The 20,962-nt window shown below is 36.3% G+C and overlaps 1 protein-coding gene across 2 annotated transcripts in view; it reads left to right on the top strand.

The window, feature by feature from the left end:
* MEI4 (meiotic double-stranded break formation protein 4) overlaps positions 1–20,962 on the top strand; it is a 188,416-nt gene that overhangs the window by 103,795 nt on the left and 63,659 nt on the right. For both annotated transcript variants that reach the window (XM_019729687.3, XM_088795597.1), the window contains one exon: positions 17,130–17,261. In XM_019729687.3, the coding sequence (XP_019585246.2) occupies positions 17,130–17,261 (132 nt within the window). The remainder of the gene's footprint in view (positions 1–17,129; positions 17,262–20,962) is intronic.

Raw genomic sequence — 20,962 nt, 5'->3', positions numbered from 1 at the left:
TTTGGTAGAAGGTTCAGGCCTTCAGCACATTCAATACTGGGTTTTCTCATGAGGTGATACTGAGAGCTGTTTTAGTGAGGAAAATAAAAACAGGAATCCTGATCAGGGGTAGAATGAAGTAGGAAACCATCTGGAAAAAAACATGTATAAATTTAAAGTGTATATCCATATCCTTTGGATACTTCTAACAAACTTTGCCCTTGGTTTGAATTTAGTATTTTGGCAGGCATGGCGTTGTTTTCACTTAGATATTCCATTACCTGTTCCCCACATAAAATAAAAAGAAAAAGGTAGCAACTGTGAATTTGTTTACAGATGTATCACAGGCTAGCTATTTTCAAGAGTCTACCTATCTTTTAATCAGCACTAGCTGTAAATGGCCCCTTGTCCTGCTACAAAGGATAAAACAAAAGAAAAAAAAATGATAGTGCTTATAGGAAGAAGAAATCATGTTGGCTTCCCTAAAGTATCAATAACTTCTTTTATGTATCAAGGATGCAGCAAAGCCAGAGTCTGGGGTCAGGGGCTTCCACAGCGTGCACAGGTAACCAGTAGAGAATGGCCTGGGAGGCTCTTTCGGGAGAGTGGCATGCAAATGACTGGAGATATTTCCTCCGACCCCTGGGACTGGCTTTGATTTTGTTTCTCATCAGGGACTTCACTTTTCTTTGGTGTGTGGACTGATTTCTATTGCGCTGAGGCAGATTTATTGTCCACCAGAGGCCAAAACTAATTTCCGAATGTGCCCTCACTATCCGTAGCACTGGCTCAGATCCCTTTAAGGCCATCTCCATAATACCCATTATATCACTTCTGATGAACACTAGAAGTATGGAGCTAATATTTTATGACTAAGACATTTTTATTAACAAAAAGGGCTACTACTTCTTTTCGTATTGACATTTTAGACTGAGCAGTTTTTTTCTTATTTATAAAAGTTTGCTTTGTTTTGCCCTTGATTTCTACTTATTCTAGAGTAACAACTGATTACTTAACCTTTCTCATTCTTAAGATTTCTGTAAGCAAGCCTCCGGTTTTATTTGTAAGGCAGCTTCGGTTTTATTCGTTCATCCTCACCCATGCATACATAGCAGTGTGTGTTGTTATTCTCCCGTGTAGGCACATAACTGTATATGCAATGTAACTTCCTACACAATATTAGTAGCTGAATTAAGCTAGAATACTACCTTGCCTAGATGTTTTAATACATTGTCAACTCAACTTTTGTTTTATATTCATTTTCTTATAAGTAGATATTTTAAATTATTATTGATAAATATTTACTGTATTATTGAGAATTTTTGAGCTTCGAATTTATCATTTCAGAACTGAATGACCCATACCAATTCAATCTAAAAACTGTTGTTTAAGAATATTAAGTCAAAGCTTCAAATCAAGTAAGAGCCAAAGATGGATTGGCAATATAAGTATTCTAACATGACTTAAGTAAACATATGAACAGTTTGCTCTAAATGATGCTTTGATCTGTAAACTTATTGTAAATACCACTGTTTAGAAGGCTCTCTTGTTTAATATTCAATTCCAGCTTGTCCTGAAGAAATTCTTACTGTCATCATCATATTTATCTTTTAAAGTCTAAATTTGCTTACCCCTCACGCTGTAATTCACATCCTAGTTCCTTTTCACACAAAATCAAGGACTCAGTTTATTAGCAGCTAGAAACAACAGAGGACAAAAAAGAAATACTAACTTTATTATTCAAGCTAAACCCTGGGCACCATTATATTTCTGTGCATTTTTACAACATTAGCTGGGTTGGTCGGTTAGCTCAGTTGATTAGAGCATGGTGCTAACACCAAGGTTGTCGGTTCGATCCCTGCACGGGCCACTGTGCACTGTGCCCTCCTTAAAAAAAGAAAAAAATATATATATATTTATATATATATATATATATATATATATATATATATATATATATAGAGAGAGAGAGAGAGAGAGAGAGAGAGAGAGAGAGAGATAGATATAGATCGACAGATATGTGTAGATATATTATTATATTTTCTATATATTGTATTAGCTTCAGGTGTACAACATAGTGATTCAATATTTATACCTTACAAAGTGATCACTACTCTATCAACCATCTCACTATTTCACATAGATATCACATAGATATTATGCTATTACTTACTATATCCCCTCTGCTGTACATTACATCCCCATCACTAGAAGTTTGTATTCTTAATCCACTTCTCCTTTGATGCCCATCCTCCCACCCTGCCCCCATCAAACTCCCCATCAGTTTGTCCTCTGTATCTGTGCCCCTATCAGTTTGTTCTCTGCATCTACTGTGTTTCCCCAAAAATAAGACCTAACTGGAAAATAAGCCCTAGTATGATTTTTCAGGATGACATCCCCTGAACATAAGCCCTAATGCATCTTTTGGAGCAAAAATTAATATAGACCCAGTCTTCTTTTCAGGGAAACACGGTATGAGTTTGTTTTTGTTTCTTTTCTTTGTTTTGTTCTTTAGATTCCACATATAAGTGAAATCATATAGTATTTATCTTTTTCTGTCTGACTTACTTCACTTAGCGTAATTCCCTCTAGGTCCATCCATGTTGTTGCAAATGGCAAGATTTAATTCTTTGTTATGACTCAGTAATAATCCATTCTATACATATAACACATCTTCTTTATTGTCTATCAATGGTTCCCTAGGTTGCTTCCATATTTTGGCTATCATAAATAATGCTGCAGTGAACAAGCGTCTATGTTTTTGAATGAGTATTTTCATTTTCTTAGGATAAATACCCAGGAGTGGAGATGCTGGGTCAGAGGGTAGTTCTATTTTTAATTTTGTAAAGAATTTCCATACTCTTTTCCATAATGGCTACACTAATATACAATGTCACCAACAGTGCATGAGAATTCCTTTTTCTCCACATTCTCGCCGAAACTTGTTCATTGTTGTTATTTATGATGATAGCCATTCTGACAGGTATAAGGTGATATCTCACTGTGGTTTTGATTTGCATTTCCCTGATGATGAGTGATGATTAGTATTTTTTCATGTGTCTCTTGGACAGCTGTATGTCTTCTTTGGAGAAATGTCTATTCAGGGCCTGTGCCTATTTATGAATAGGATTGCTTGGGGGTTTTTTTGTTCTTTTGGTTTTTTTGTTGGTTTTTTTAAGTTTTATGAGTTCCTTATATATTTTGGTTACTAACCTGTTATTGAATATATCATTAGCAAATATTTTCTCTCTTTCAGTAGGTGGCCTTTTCATTTTGTTGATGGTTTCCTTCACTGTGCATAAGCTATGGAATTTGATGTACCCCACTTATTTATTTTTGTTTGTTGCTTTTGCCTGAGGACACATATTCAAAAATATATTGCTAAGACCACTGTCAGAGTTTACTGTCTATGTTCTCTTCTCCCACTCTATGGTTGGGTTCAGAGAAGTCCCTGAAAAACAGAAACTTGACAGAAGCTATCCTTCTTGACAGTACCCTGCATCTTGAAAGATGTAGCCCTCTGTGAGGATAGAAATGGTTAAGTTCCCTGAGTCGCAAAGAGAATCCTTGGGCTTAGGACCACTGGATTTCATTTCTTATATTCTGGGTGACCTTAGCTGCCAGATAGCCAATAATCATCGGAGTTGTCTTTCTGTTTACCCCTCTGCTGACCTGAGTTCTGATGGTCACTGAGGCCAGTCAGGTTGTCTCAGGACTCTGCTTGCACACTCTTCATTTCCCGCAAATCTGGACTGGCCTGAAGGAAGTTTGCTACATGCCACAAACAAAGCAATAATTAACTTAGCCTTTAGAGACTCTAAAACCTGTTTTTATTTCTCTAATCTTATTCTTATAACTACCCAAAGTTATTGATTCTTCTCCAAAATGATTTTACTTTTTTCACTCTGTCTCTCTTTTTGTTTTCCTTCCTAAAACAGGCCAAAATAATGCAGGCAGACTGGCTTTTAATGCCAAGGTATCAGGTAACATGGGGAGAGAGATCTCACGTATCTTGTGGCTTAAGATGTTTTTCAGCTCAGCGTTACACGGTGCTTCTTTCACTCACCCAGGCAGTGTCTTCATTTGTTGTGCTCACTCTCCGTATTTTGATACCAACTTGAACTGCACTGCTGACAGACTGCAGAGATCTCAGCCAGTGTGTAAGAATTAGCTCATCAGAATTTGTAAACCAAGCCACTGAAACCAACCAAACAAGGCTTTTTCAAAGTGTTATTAAATTGCAGCTAAGCAATGAATTCAGTAAAGTTACAGGATACAATACCAATATACAAAAATCAGTTGCATTTCTATACAGTAACAACAAAATATCTGAAAAAGAAATAAGGAAAATAATTCCATTCACAGTACCATCAAAAACAATAAAATATTAGGAATAAATTTAACCAGGGAACTAAAGATCTGTACACTGAAAACTATAATGAAAACTTCACTGATGAAAGAAACTGAAGATACCAATAAATGGAAAAAAATACACCATATTCATGGATAAGAATATTGTTAAAATGTCCATACTACTCAAAGCCATCTATAGATTCAATGCAATTCCTACTAAAATTCTAATGACATTTTTCACTTAAATAGAAACAAAAAATCCTAAAATTTGTATAAAACCAGAAAGTACCCCAAACAGCCAAAGCATTCCTGAGAAAGAAAAACAAAGCTGGAGGCATCGTACTCTCTGATTTCAAACTATACTACAAAGTTATTTAAACAGTTGGTACTGGCATAAAAATAGACATGTGGACCAATGTAACAGAATACAGAGCTCAGAAATATACTCCTGCATATACGGTCAACTACTATTTGACAAGGTAGCCAAAAATTCTTAGTGGGGAAAGGATAGTCACTTCAACAAACAGTGTTGGGAAAACTGGATAATCACATGTCGAAAAATGAAATTAGATCTCTATCTTACACCACTCACAAAAATTAACACAAAATTAATTAAAGACTTAACTGTAAGTCCCAGTACTGTAAAACTCCTAGGAGAAAATGTAGGGAAGAAACTCCTTGACATTGGTTTGGCGATGAGTTTTTAGATATGACACCAAAAGCACAAGCAGCAAAAGTAAAATTAATTAAGACTTCATGACATGAAACAGCTTCTGCACAGCAAAATAGTCAACAAAATGAAAAGGTAACCTACAGAAAGGGAGAAAATACAGAACTCATCCACGCAATAGCAAAAAATATCCAAACAATCCAATTAAGAAATGGTCAGAGGGTCTGAATAGACATTTTTCCAAAGAAGACATACACATGGCCAAGAAGTACATGAAAATATGCTCGACATCACTAGTCAGGGAAATGCAATTAAAAACACAATGAGGTATCACCTCACACTTGTTAGAATAGCTATCATCAAAGAAGACCAGAAAAACCAAGTGTTGGCAAGAATTGAAGAAAAGAGAACCCTTGTGCACTGTTGGTAGGAATGACAATTGGTACAGCCACTTCAGAGGTTCCTAAAAATATTATCTTCCAGCAATTCCACTTCAGGGTATTTACCCAAAGAAAACAAAAACACAATTCAAAAAGATAATATGTACCACCATGTTCATTATAGCTTTACTTATAATAGTGAAGATACAAACATATGGAAACAACCTAAGTGTCTGTATATAGGTTAATGGATAAAGATGATGTGGGCTGTGTGTGTAATGGAATATTATTCAGCCATGAGAAAGAAGGAAATCTTGCCATTTGTGACAACATAGAAGTAACTTGAGGCATTATGCTATGTGAAATAAGTCAGAGAAAGACAAATACTATATGATTTCACTTATGCATGGAATCTAAAGAGACCAAAATCATAGAAACATAGTAGAATGGCTTTTACCAAGTGCTGTGGGATGGGAGAAATGGGGAGATGTTGGTCAAAGGGTACAACTTCCAGATGAATAAGTTCTGGGCGTCTAATGTACAGCATGGTGATTACAGCTAATCATCCTGTATTACATACTTGAAAGATGCTAAGAGATTATATCTTAAATGTCACCATGAAAAAGAAATGGTAATTATGTGAGGTGTTAACTAACCTTACTCGTGGTCATCATATATATATATATATATATATATATATATATATACACATATATATATATATATACACACACACACACACACACATATATGTGTATATATATGTGTATATATATACACATATATGTGTATACATATGTATATATATATACTTGATATGTGTATATATGTATATATGTGTATATATATATGCATATATATGTATATATGTATATACGTATATATATATATATATATATTAAAGCATCCTATATACCTCAAACTTAAACAATATATGTCAATTATATCTCAATAAAGCTGGGGGGAAAAAGAGTTGTTTTGTATTTGTATCTTCTGTTTGCCAGAAGAAACGAGCGTACTTTCTCAGCTTGGGATTTCCTGGAATACTCAGTAGTGCAAATTTGAACTGTAGAGCCAATGTAGACATGGCTGAGGTGACTATTACTCATCCTGCTGGTATTACTATTATTATTATTATTATTATTATTACTAATTTGGAAGTTTCTTTTCCTGGTAAATAGATGTTTCCAGCCTACTTTCATTACCACTTTTAACTCTTTAGGCTAAGGAATCTCGGGCTCTCTCCCACTTTGGAAGGGGCCAGGCCTTAGCTGGGTGAGAATTCTGTGCTGCCGGTACTATTTGCCAATAAGGCAACCCAAAGTTCTCTCTGAACATTAATTGTCTCATTTTATTTTATTTCTCTGTATTTCCTCTTTTTCTTTTGCCCTCTGAGGATCTGTCTTTCTTGAGAATTTAGCAATGCATTAAAATGTACTGCCTTATCTAGTGTTAAGGTACATTATCAAGAGTCCTGGAATAAGGCAAAAGGTTGGATGCGTGTCCTGTCAGTGACATGCTAGGGCATTATCGAACAGGCTAGCCCGAGCGTTATTTAAATGTCTAGGAATATAGTTTGTCAGAGCCCTGACTCTGTGAAGTTCAATATTAACCCATAGATCCCTATCTAGTATAGATGAAAATGATTTCTGTACAGTACAAAGATAAGCCTTACCAGACACAGCCATTTGTGTTAATGAAAAACTCTCAAATATTAATTAAAAAAAAATAAGCCCAGAGGTTTGGTAGGGGTTTATTTTGTAAGATGTGAATCAGTTTTGTATATAACCTAGAAGTCTTATTCTGCTATCATTTTTAAAGCCAATATTCAATTCTTCAAATGTTCTTTACCTTCATTAATGATATACCATTGATATGTGTTGACTCTAAATTTATATGAGAGTCATGTTTATAATAACTATTTTAAAAGTATCATTTCACATCAAGGTCGAGCTTAATTGCATTTTTATAACTTTTTAAAGTATCTTGCCCACCACAGGCAAAAGTAATCCCTGAAGCAAAAATCACCCTGTTTTATTCTTCATTGAATTCTTAGTGATAATGGGGACTAGCTCAGTCACAGGCGCATGAACTACAGTCAGTATTTGGTGTAAAGAATGAATGATATCACCCACAAAAATTAACTCAAATAGATTAAAGACTTAAATGTAAGGCCGAAAATCATGAAACTCCTAGAAGAAAACATAGGAATAAAGCTTCTTGACTGGGTTTTGGTAATAATTTTTTGGATGTGACACTTAAAGCACAAAATCAAAAATAAAGTGGGACTACATCAAGCTAAAAAGCTCCTGCACAGCAAATGAAACCATCAACAAAATGAGAGACAACCTATGAAATGGGGAAAAAAAAAATATTTGCAAACTGTATGTCTGATAAGGAGTTATATCCAAAATGTACATAAAAAAACTCATACAACTCAATAGTCAAGAATAACAACAACAACCCAATTAAGAATGGGTCCTGAATAGGCATTTTTCCAAAGAAGATATACGAAAGACCAACAAGTATGTGAAAAGATGCTCAACATCACAAGTCATTATGGAAATGCAAATCAAAACCATGATGGGACATTACCTCACACCCGTTAGAATGGCCATCATAAAAAAGACAAGGGATAAATGCTGGCATGGATGTGGAGAAAAGCTGCCCTTGTGCACTGTTGGTTACACTGTACATTTTGGTGCAGCCACTATGGAAAACAGTATGGAGGTTCCTGAAAAAGCTAAAAATAGAGTACCAAATTATCCAGCAATTCCACTTCTGGGTATTTATATGAAGAAAATGCAAATACCAACTCACAAAGATATATTCACCCCCATGTTCACAGCAGCATTATTTACAATAGTAAAGACATAGAAACAGCTTAAGAGAGTGGATATAGAAATTGTGGTATAGATACACAATGGGATATTTCAGCTATAAAAAATTAGGAAATCCTATCATTTGCAACAAAATGGATGGACCTTGAAGGCATTATGCTAAGTGAAATAAATCAGAGAAAGAAAGAAAAATGCTATATGATCTCACTTATATATACAATCTAAACAGCAACAACAAAACTCATATTTTTTGCCATACTCCCTATCTGGAAAGCATGGAAACTGAGTTCCTGTCCTATATCCCTCTGCTGGGTTCCCTGCATTGTGAGCCTTCTCAGTTCCTTACTACTATGTGCTCACAACTGAGAGCCTACTGTTTACAGGTAGATCATAGGTGTTCAAACACGACCTCTTCTCAGATCCTCCTGTCTTGCGCTGTACTTGCTTTCAGGGGTTTCCTCTGGCTGTTCTTCTGACAAGGGCTGAACTTGTCTACCATTACTGCCTTTCCAAATGCACTGCAATTCCCCCCAGTGTTTTCAAAACCTCGGTCTTCCCTCTGGAAATTTGCCAAGCTCTAGTTTGTAGATTTCCACTTAGTGGTGTCTCTGAGGAAGTTTTCAGAATTCTGTCCACAGATGTACACTATTCTTTAGAGCAAAAGCCCTTCTATGAAAAAGGCCGTCTTAGAACCTTTGCTGTGAAAAATTGGACTGTACCATATGTCAGTCATATATATATATATATATATATATATATATATATATATATATATATATATATGCCTATTTTTGGCCAACAATGGAGATTGATCTAAGCATTCTTGGCCATGTTCTCCTAAATTTCACATTTTTTTTCTCCATTTTTAACCTGGAAAGTACTCTTAGGATAGAGGCACCCGACAGTCTCTTGCCACGGTAGTCACTGTAGATGGAACTTCCGGGAGCTAAAGCCAAAGGAGCAGATTCTGGAAGTCTTTCCACACACTGCTCCTCCTCTGGGACTTTAGTCCAGTCAGATGGTACTTGGAATTCAACATCATCTCCTACTTTTAAGTCCTGCCATGTACTTACACCGTGACTAGTGGAGGAAAAGTCTAGCTTGATGTTCTGAACACTGAATACATCCCTAAGAGGTTAACAGTTTTTCAGTAACCCCAGTTTCACGCAGTGTTGCTACCATTGGGGTACCCATTGTGTTCGGTGTTGCGGAGAAGGTTTGGATCAAAGCTCATCTTGCAGTGATAAACAAATATTGCACGTTCGGTCATATTTGCTGATCCTTCTTTTTCAGCACACACTTCGAAGGATGAAAGTTGCTAGTGTTTTAAAAAAAAAAAGAGCAAGAGAAATTGAGCTGTCAGGCTAATAAAGAATACAGTGCTGCTGCACCGGACAACCCCACGGTACAGCACTGAAGAAAACAGATTCCTAGCAGCACTGGGAGGTGCTCTTGCAACGCTTCTGAGTGGGCACGAACTCCTTGTTTCAGATCACGTGTTGTGTCTTCAACTTAAGTGTTCTCCTCTTTGGCCTCGTTGGTTGTTTCGAGGTTTGTTCCTTGCCTGATCTGAACTTGAAGCAGCAGTTTGAGGTGATCAAGTCTGTTCTGTTACACTCCGTCCCCATCAGCTCAGCGCCCCCTCTCCAGCACTGCCGTAAGCAGCATGGACTGGAATGTAGGTGCCTCCAAGACCTTCTTAAACCACATCCCACAAGTATCAGCATGTGCTTTTTCATGCAGCAGGGTTCAGGTGATCAGCAGTCTGTCGCATGAGTGTGCAGAGGGAGTGGGGGCTCAGTGGGAATGCTCAAGGTCACCAGGAAAGCCACAGAGGAACGAGCATGTTGGCAGGAAATATCTGGGCTGCTCGTGACCATCCTGATGCTTACAGAAGGAGTTGGGGTGCTAGTGTGGGCAGGCAGACTTCAGGTTGCGAGTTTTTGTGTAGACAGGGTCATGGTAGGATTACTGCCAGGCCAGGCTGAACTTGAAGGGTCTTAATGTTCTGAATGGGCAGCTGGGGTTAAACCCCACCACATGTCCTCATATCCACACCACCAACCCACTGCGCAGCAGCCAGAAGCAGAAGGAAAGCCTCTTCCTTTTGCAGTGAGCCTTCAGCATCCTCTGCTGAGAAACCTAATATATTACTCATGTGAAAAAGGGATGTTTAAAAGAATCTGTCCATTATTGAAGATCATATACTGAAGGGTGAATTTGGAACTAAGAGGTAATAAATTGATAATTGGCTCATGCCCATTTTTTTATGCTATCATTGTCATATGTATCCCATCCACATGTAAGACAATATTATATATATATATATATATGACTTTAAGCTGTCATATAAAGAACGTCATTTTTCAACTTTAAGCTGTATTTTAAAGAAATTAAGAGAAAATAATATTTTACATATACCCAGACAGTTATCATTTTGATGCTGTTCATTTCTTCCTGAAGATTCTAATTTCCCATTAGTATCATTTCCATTAAGCATAACAAAATTTCTGTTAGCATTCCTTATGCTATGGCTCTTTTGGTTACACATTTTGTTAATTTTACTTTCTACCTGGAAATATCTATTTACCTTCATTGTTGAAGGATTTGTACAGGATATAGAATGCTGGGTTGACATTTTTTCTCAGTGAAAATATTAATCCAGTCTATTCTACCCAGCATAGTTTCTGATAAGAAGGCCAAAGTTTTCTATTCCTTGTATGTAAGGTATCCTTTTTCTTTGGCTACTCTCAAATTTGTCTTTTCATCTTTGATTTTCAGGAGGAGTTTGGGTTTGATATGTCTAGGCATTTATTCTTATGTTATTTTTTTATATGTATTGCTTGGGGTTCAGTGATATCCTTGAATGTATAAATTTATGTCTTTCATCAAATTTAGGAAGCTTTGAGATATAATTTCTTCAAACATTTTTTGCCTATTCTGTTCCATCTCCTTCTGGATTCCAATTACACTTGTGATAGACCCTTTTATATTGTTGCACGTGTCCCTGAGATTCTGTCCATTCCTTAAATGTATGCATTCTACTGACCTATAGTCAAGTATCTAGACTCTTTCTTCAGTCATTTTCATGCTGCTTCTAAGCTCACCTACCTTTTTAAAATTTCATATATTCTTGAATCTCTACTTGGTTTTTTTACTCGTTTCTCTTTCTCTACTGGTGATTTGTGTCTTTTCAGTCAGGACTAGCTTCAAACACAGTTCTGATATCTGTCTTAAAACCCCTTTTTGTAAACCACATCACAGAATCAGGGTTGCTGCTGCTTCTGCCATGACTGAGGCAGCACAGAAATAGAAGTTTCCAAGGCTGCCAGCCCCTTAACTACTTCAGGAACCTCCTGAATCAGGAAGACTCTTTCACTGTAGTTGTTCCATAATCCTCCTGCATCTGCTACAAACTATATCATCATTCAAAAGGGAGACCCTGCAATCTGCCTTTCACCCAAATAATTCTGACTATGTCTTACATAGGACCAACTGATTAGAATAATTTAAATCATATCCAGAACCCTCCCTGAGTTTTTGAAATATAGTTTTAGCCTCTCTAGCACAGGAAGCATGTTTGAAGAATGTTAGAATGGATATTCCAATATATCTGCTATGGATTACCCCTCCAGTTATTCAAAGTGCACATACTCCCTTATTCCTTTATTCAAACTTCCCTAAAATATCAGTAGCATAACAGTGTGCACTAAAAAATAATACACCAAATGCTCTATAGAAACAAAAATCTATACACCTCAAGTGGAAAGATCCAAAATCTCAATCATTTCTTGTGATATGATGTCATATGATCTCACCTATAGTAGTTGGAACACAATTCTACCTTGAAACTTTGTAATTCATGGACGAAATTACAGGGTAAGCCCTGCCAAATACCCTACCGATACACACACACACACACACACACACACACACACACACACACACGAAGAAACAACCAGCCTTTTGTGGCCTTCAGTTCTACAGCTAGTTATGAATCTGTAATTTCTATTGACTGTCTTCCTTCAGTGCCAGTCAAATTCCCCTATTTGTCCTCAACCAGAATCTCAATTAGTTGGATTTACCCAGTGTTTTTACTCCCAAATGATGTGACCTTTTGGTGGTCTTGCCTCATGAAGTTGCTATAGTATTCTATTTCCTTCTATCACTTGGACATGAATTATACAGTGTAATCTCTGGCTTCCAGATGTAATCTTCCCTGTTGCTATTGTATCATAAATCCCTATTTTCCTACACCTTTGAGATCCATTGCCCCAGCCAACACATGGGTCCCTTTTTTGCCAGTGGTAGAATGCATGAAGAACTCTATATAGCCAGCTGGAAATTTCAATTTCCAGTTCCCAAAACCATTGTTGGGTCCTTTGGTAGGAACCGTTTTCACTCGTCTATTTAATAGATCTCTAAACCAGATCCAACATCACAAGGATGGGAAGAACACTTTGTCAATGAATCATAAGATGTAATATTGAATGTTCCCAATCTTACTTTCATCTCTTGAGTTCTTGAACACATGTTGTAGGGGAGAAAAAGTATCATATATTGGTCACTGGTTGAGAACATAAATTTCCTACTATTCAACCTTATAAGGAGTGGTATTCTAGTTGGAACTAACTGCTTAAGCAACACTTGCTTCTGCATTTAGTTCCTGCTAATCCCAATATTGTATATAGTACAATTACTTAATGATGGAGTATTGCTGTGCATACCTGACTTTAGATAACACCCAGTTCAAATGAGCAGCTCTGGGCATATAAATCACTTGGTCTTCCATGACCAGGCATTCAGTTTCTAGTGGGGGAAAATTACATAAGCAAAGAATTTTTTTTTCTATAAAGGATAATATTTACTTGTCAAGAAAGGTGTGACTTTCTCCGTATACCCAAGGGCCCTCCTCTGTGATTTTCTTATTAGAATCAGCTACAGCCTTCATATAGTATACTGGTTCAGCTCCAGGAACTTGGGATCTTATTGGTCATAAGGTCCAAGTAGTGGAGCTCCTTATTTCCCAACTTAGAACAGCTAGAGATCTTTATATACTACTCTGGGCCCTTCTCAACATTTACAGCATTATGATTTACTCAATACACTTATGTGCATATGAGAAATAAACCAAATGGATTTATATTGCCTCAAGCATTATATCTTTTTATTAGTGATAGGAGACACATACTAAAGCAATTTGTTTTTCACTTCAGAGGGTATGTTCCATGATGCATCAGACCCAGAAGCATCTCAAGTGTATCAGGCACCTGAATTCTTCAATTCACTGTCTGGAACGTATATATTTTGCTAGGGCCTTCAAAACAACTGCCATACAGCATGACATCATCACTACAGTACAGAAGCATGATGTCCTATGGAATGATTTGATGATCAGAATCCTATGAACTAAATAACAGCACAGAGCAAGCTGACCTAGCCTTAAATAGGACAGAAAAAGTATACTGCTGTCTCCTAGCTGAATGCAGACTGCTTCATTTTATCTTTATTGAGACAGTAAAAAAAAAAAAAAAAAAAAAAAAAAAAAAAAAAAAAAAAAACCTCCCAGATCAAAACCTGCTTAACAGGAATCAGGGGCAGCATTGATTGTGCCAGGAAAGGAACTACATCTGGGACAGTAGTACTGTGTAAATAGAAACACCACCAGATTACGTTTATGATATTATCCAAAATGCTTCTATTCTGCACAGGTGAAAAGAGACAAATTTATTGGGCATGTGGGTAGGAATTTCCACTCCTGCATATTTCAGGACTTCAGTGTGGTACTGAGCTTTGCAAATTTTCCAGGTGACGATATAGATCAAAGCACTTTGGGGAAGGTTGAGTTTATAAGAATGACCCCCCTAAACCACTGGGCCACCAAGGTAGCATCTTGCTGCTTCTACCAGGATGAAGAACTTGCAAAAGTTCTTAATAACTGCAGTATGAGCCAGAACCATGCCCCCTCTGCCACAACAACAACCTTCACCGACAAAGTGCATGCCCCATACCCTGCTTCTCGTCTTCCGAAAGGCACTTCTAAATCAAGGTCTCAAATGAATACTTCAAATCATATTCAATCCTAACCGCAGAGGAATCTAGGAAAAGTTATTTCTAGCTCTTCAGTCCCTGAAATCCAGGAAGATGTGCTAGAACAGGATAAAATGGCATGGGTGTTGCACGAGCCCTTCCACGGTTTGCACCACAGAAGCCTCAGCCTCATTCACGTATAATGCTGCAGCCAGGGCCTCCTCAGCAGCCTCTTTCAAAAGTTGCACTATATTTACAGAAAGGCAAATGTCAAGTAAAATATAAGGAAGAATAGAGGCCATTTTTTATAACAATGTTCACAGAATTTTTAATTACCTTAATGGTGATATACTTAGTCTTTGTTCTTTTATGAACTTCAGTCATATTGGGGAGACAAGCATTCATAGCTATATTAAGAAAAATCTCTCTATGATGAAACTTTCTTCTCAGCAATATTCTCTAATTGGACTGTACTAACTCTAGAAAAATAGTTTTTATTTCTAGTATTTAACTTTTCAAGGGATAATAAATTAACCTTATATAACCTTCAGTGCTTTTATATTATCATCCTACATTATAATAACATTTAACACTTATTGAGCACTTACTGGTGCCTGACGCTATGTTAACCATTTTTATGGTAACATAGCGTCAGGCACCAGTAAGTTAACTTAATCTGCACAATTCTATCAAGTGTCTGCCATCAAAATCACTTTGCAAATGTGCAAAGTGAGACATAAAAGCTTAGTAAGTTGCTAATACAAATTACTACGGGGTCTGACAATTAAGTTCACGAACACATCCTAGAAAAAGTGCTACATACCTCATTAGTATCACTACGGTCACCTCTGAAGTACTCCCCTTGGAAAGCTATGCACCAACGTCATTGCCTAGTCTACTCTTCAAAGCAACTTTGGAACTCTTTCTAGAATGGCCAAGGAGCTGTTGTCATATTACCCTTGATGTCCTGAATGTCATCAAAATGTCTTCTTTTCAATATTTCCTTTATCTTGGGGTAAAAAAAGAAGTCATTGGGGGCTAGATCAGGTGAGTAGGGAGGGTGTTCCAATACAGTTATTTGTTTACTGGCTAAAAACTCCCTCACAGACAGTGCCGTGTGAGCTGGTGCATTGTCGTGATGCAAGAGCCATGAATTGTTGGTAAAACGTTCAGCTCGTCTAACTTTTTCACGCATCCTTTTCAGCAATTCCAAATAGTAAACTTGGTTAACTGTTTGTCCAGTTGGTACAAATTCATAATGAATAACCCTCTGATATCAAAAAGGTTAGTAACTCATTGCAACAAAGTTTGCAAACTTAATTGTCAGACCTCGTAAACACTAGAGCTGGGATTTGACTCAGGTATTGCTGGGCTGCGGAGCCTGGACACCTTACCTTGTGACTACCTTCATCATTTCATTCTCACTCTCTCAAGTCCCTTTTATTTTACTGTGAATTTTTTTCATCACTTTAAGTTTTCTCAAAAAAGAATTAAATACTGAGATAGGAGGTAAGTGAACACTTAAAGCATCAGTAAATACCCAGCAGAAGTTCTTTAGAGCTTAGGTAAGAGTACTCCTTCTTTCATATTCAAACAAAAATGTTGTAAAAAATCTGAAATCTAATAAGTAGCACTAGAGAGTTACAGAAGCTATGAGTCGTAGCCAATTACATTATTAAAAAATAACTATGATAAATAACTATGATTTCTATGGTAATAAATTGATGTGGTTTCATTATTAAGTTGATGATTTAGAAAACTGTTAAGAGCTAGTTATGCATGTCCAGATTTATAATAGAAATGTCTTTTGAACTTTATAATTCATTCACTTTCTTATTGTCATTGATTAACTTTTAAAGTTAAAGTACATCATTAAATGTCAATTTGAGAAATATCTAAATTAAGTGTTCGTCCTAGAGGACGCAGGTGGAATTTCCTAGTTTCATATGGCATTATTTACTTAGCATTTGATTTATACATTTTACATCTAAAGGCAATGTCTCCTCAGTATGATTGTAAGCTCACAGAGAGCAATCACGAGGTAGATACTGTTTCTGTGTTTTGAGATACTCCGTGAAGCCTCCCTTCTCCCAATATATTAAAGGATAAATTGAATGAAATTCCAGCTATGAGTTATATATACCTTCATGTGATTAATAATCAAATGGCTTTTCTTTTAATAACTATATGTGAAATAGTTTATTATATTAAATAGTCTGCCACTGTCCTTTTAAATTTATTTAATGGTAAGTACTTTTGCGGCCTCTAGATGAAAATTCAGAGCCCCTCATTTTTTTCTCCTCACTCTAAAGTGGCTTGCTTTTGACTAGTGGAGAATAGAGAAGTCCGTCCCAACTGTCCCTGTCCAGTGTGGAGGTGGGACGCATAGTAAACCAATAGCTCTCCCTAACATCTTCAAACCCCTCCCTCTCACCCTTTTTCTATATCTATATGTATATCTCTCTATATATAACTATAGCTATATCTATATCTATATCGTCTATATCTATCTATCTATATCTACATCTATATCTAGTCAGTAAAGACTTAAGAGTCTTGTTTTATCATCTCCTTTATTCATTCTCTATGTAGTCTATCTTCCAACAATTGTGTTGTCTTTTGATACTTAAGCTAAAACTTCCATTTCAGCACCTTGTCGTACAATTCAAAACATTAACTGCTATATATAATGTTATTACTTATATTAGTATAATTTGTCTATTTCACAATTTTGCTTGAAACTGACCCAGAATTATGTTGACACTTCTTGTACTCCCCATAGAATGGAACTGAGTAGTGACGTCTTAGAAAACGCCCACTGAGTATGTTTTCACGTGACTTGATAGAAACTAGAAATCTACTCATTTTTATCTTTAGTTTCAGGTGCAGCATTATGTCGCTCAGAGTCTGGTAACCCTGGGAAGTTGCAACTTGTTGAGAAAATCTATAATATCTCAGCTTCTGTCAGAAGTAAATAGCTTCACTGATGATCTGGGTACCATCAATCAGGTACTTTACAACTTGAAACTGTCACTCTCCTTTATAGGTATTACAGCTATAGCCTTTTCTTTCCTTGTCTCCTCACTTCTCTTGTGAGACTAATAGTTTAGTTATTAACTTATTTCTAATGTATATGAATACTATTACTGCCTGCTGAAATTACAGAAAGATATTTTCAGAAAGTGGTTTTCAAAATAATACCATCTTATTGTCTTTACTGTGTATGTGTGCCAAACATACCACTGGTGACAGCAAAGGAATACTTAGGCGAATGGCCTTAAATCTCCAAGCAAGGAGCACGATGCTAAAGTCAAGCAGTGAGAGAAAAGTGAACAGGAGAAGGTGTTAAAGGGAGCATAGCCTCTAACCAGTGGTTCACTTTCCTAACTGCTCACAAGAATCATCTGGCTGACTTTTAAATATCTTGTTGCCAAGCCATATGCCATTGATATTAAATGAAGGTCACTGTGGTTATAGCTTTCCAGGTGAGTCCAATGTGTAGCCAAGGTTGAAAACCAGTGCTCTAAGCCCTTTTATCTGTGCAGAGTCTTATGTCACTGGTGGCAAATGTGTCTAAGGAACAGCAGTCATTACTGTATTTTAATGTTGATGCTGTTATGTTATGTGTTCACTTTGTTAGCTCATTTAATATCATCGCTGTGTCTATGGTACAATTAAGCACAAATAAAGGAAATCAGAGGCATGTACAAATGTTTCGGTAAAGAGGAAAAAATTAGGAAGGAAAAAATATATGTGTATATACTTTCACGTAGTTTTTAACCAAGTACTTACATCTAAGTTCTCTACATTTAACGACACCATCCCAAAATATTAGGTTGGTGCAAAAGTAATTGAGGTTTTTGCAATTTTTGACCTTTTAAACTGCAATTACTTTTGCACCAACCTAATTGAATTCAATGAATGACACGGTAAATCATCTAGTCAGCAATTTTTCAAGGGGCTGCTAAATGGTAAACTCTCTTAAGAACTCTGTTAGATAATTTTTTTAAAAAGAAATTTTTCTGAACTCAAGGAGCAAGAAGTCAATTTGAGAAAGAAATAGGGCACATTTACTAATGAAAAAGAAAAAGAAATGTTAAAATGCATGGTGCTGTTTGTGATCAAGAGTGCTAAGTGATCAAGGTAGGGTGCAAGTTCCCAAAAAGACTTCATGGAAAAGGAACAACTTGAAAAATGGCTTTGAGTTGAAAAAGAGAGGATAATCATATAGATGCAGCTCTGATGGCCATTCCAGAAAAAGAGTTCCAAAGCTGCTTTGAAGGGTGGACTAGGTGTCGGCATCAGTGCATAGCTTCCCAAGGGGAGTACTTCAAAGGTGACTGTAGTGATATTCAGCAATGAGGTATGTAGCACTTTTTCTAGGATGAGTTCACGAACTTAATTGTCTGGTCTCATATAATGTACTATGAACTGGAGTTTTGAGAAAGTGGGTTGGTATCCTTTTATCTTGTCATCCTTTTCTATAGCTGTGTTTATTTGAATGCAGTTTCTTGGGTCTTGAAAAAATTGTTTATATGATGCTGAGGATAAAACTCTCCTAATATCTTGACAAGTATGTATGTTGTAGTCCCCTGCTTAGAGTCTTTTCTTTATTAGTTGATTACAATTTGAGTTTGTAACTATCATTCTTTTTGGAATGATGGAATGCTTTTATCATGATTATCGTATATTTATCATCTTGTGACATAATCACCTTGGTTTTGTCTTTATTTTGAAAATAACTTTGAAAAAGTGGCTCCTCCATAGACTGCTAACATTGATTTTCTAAGAGCCTGCCTTCTTTGGCTGTTCAAAACTGAGAACAAAAATCAAGACACTGATTCTAATTTCTCAATCAGTTGGGACATTGTTGGAAAATGTTGTGAGTAACTCCTTCTTTGAGGGGCTTTCTTCCTCCCTTTAGATAGAATCCACATCTAGGATAACCCAGGCAGTAAATGAATAGTTACAGAGAATCAAGAGGGTGAATATCTATAAAAGCAAAAGATTTGTTTTTCGTAAGTTCTGTTTTGTCTATGTGAATTTTATTAAAAAGTTTACAGGCTTCTCTAGATATCTAGATGGTGTGTGAATTTCACAGAACCAGCCTTATGATCAGACATTGCTGAAATTTTATACTACTGAAAGCTGGTTTATCAATGTATTTTATTTTAATTTAAAAAAAAAATAGTGTTTTGTTAATGTGGAAAAGTCACATGGCAAAAGAGGCATGAATGTTTATATTTATATGAATGTTAAAGAATCCTAACTCCAATCTTAGCTCCAATCTGGAGCCCGTTAACTAACCTGTTGCCTTGAGGTGAGAATAAGTACGAAGGTGTCAAAGATAGCATTTTTATGAAATCAGTAGAAAGTTTCTATGGTGTGGCAAGTAAAATCGACAGGAGAAAGAGAGACCAGGCACAAAGTAGATAATATAGAGTATCAGTGGGGGTCGAGGCTTAGACCTGGCAAAATAGCTGCCAATACTTTCAACAAACTCACAATTGGATTAAGTAGTGAATCAGAGAGATCTTATTCAATATCGACTTTACTAATAATTTCAGAGATAGGCAATCAAGGGGCACAGAGGAAGTAGAAAGAGATGTGGGACATCCTGTGTAGTTCCTAAGGTTTTTGTTTTGAGACATGTCTCTCTGTCCTCGAATAGTAGATGAGCTCCCCAAGTGAGATTTTGTGGTGTTTCTCACACGGGGAGCTTTAAGTTGTTAAACATCTCCATTTTATAACCCAGCTAATTTTACTGCTTATATGGTCATCTTCAAGGGGCAATGTCTCATAGATTCTGAGTCTATTTACTATAAGCAATTTTTTAGCTAGGAACTTTCTACTAAGGACACTCAACAGATAAAATTTCCTCCTAATAACCATCAGCAGGAGGTTCACTTGAGGAGGGGATAGGCCTGGTCATCAGCCTTCTTTTCTTTCTCCTTGGGCATATCCCCAAGTGAGTACCACCAGCTTTTATCTTCTTCTTCCCAACTTGCTATCAAGTTCCTGAGGCCTCAGTGTGCTAGGAGAACGTTTATGGAACCAAGACAGCTGACAAAAAAAATTTCTTTAAGAACCTGTATTTCAGTTGATGACATTGTAAATAGCTTTATAGTATTTCCCTCAAAAAAACCTGTATAATTTATCACAAATAAAAGATGAATGCTACGATTATATAATAAACTACACACTAATAAGAAAAAGAAATAAAAATCCGATAGAAAAATAGATAATAATGTGAAAAGGCAGTTTAATAGAAGAGAAAAAAGAAAATTAACATGAATGAATCTCAACATTAGCAGTACCAAGGAAATGCAAAATTACAAAACAATAAGATTGTTCATTCTGATTTACTGATTATATTGAAATAACTTTTAAAAAAAATTAACTTGACAATAATATCAGGTGTGAGTGATTTTGTGAGGAAATGGAGTTCATCACTGGGGAAAGTTAATGCTGCATATCCTGTAAGATATGGCAGGTCCATTGTACAAGATTGTAGATTTTAACATGTTTGTAATAGCTAAAAGACTGGAAATAATAGTGTCTATTTTTAAAGATAGCTGGAGATATCAAAAATGAGTATTCTGTAGCAGTTGCAATGAATAAATTAGGTGTTTATGTATTACAGTGATAAATTTTGAAAGCATGATGTTCAGTTACAGTATGCAAGGGGGAAAGAAACTCAAATATACCAG

The sequence above is a fragment of the Rhinolophus sinicus genome, chromosome 2 (genome assembly GCF_057876585.1).
Source record: "Rhinolophus sinicus isolate RSI-liver-muscle chromosome 2, RSI-T2T, whole genome shotgun sequence".
NCBI classification, from domain to species: Eukaryota; Metazoa; Chordata; class Mammalia; order Chiroptera; family Rhinolophidae; genus Rhinolophus; species Rhinolophus sinicus.
Note: the sequence above shows the minus strand (reverse complement) of the source record. Positions and strands in the feature narration are given on the sequence as shown.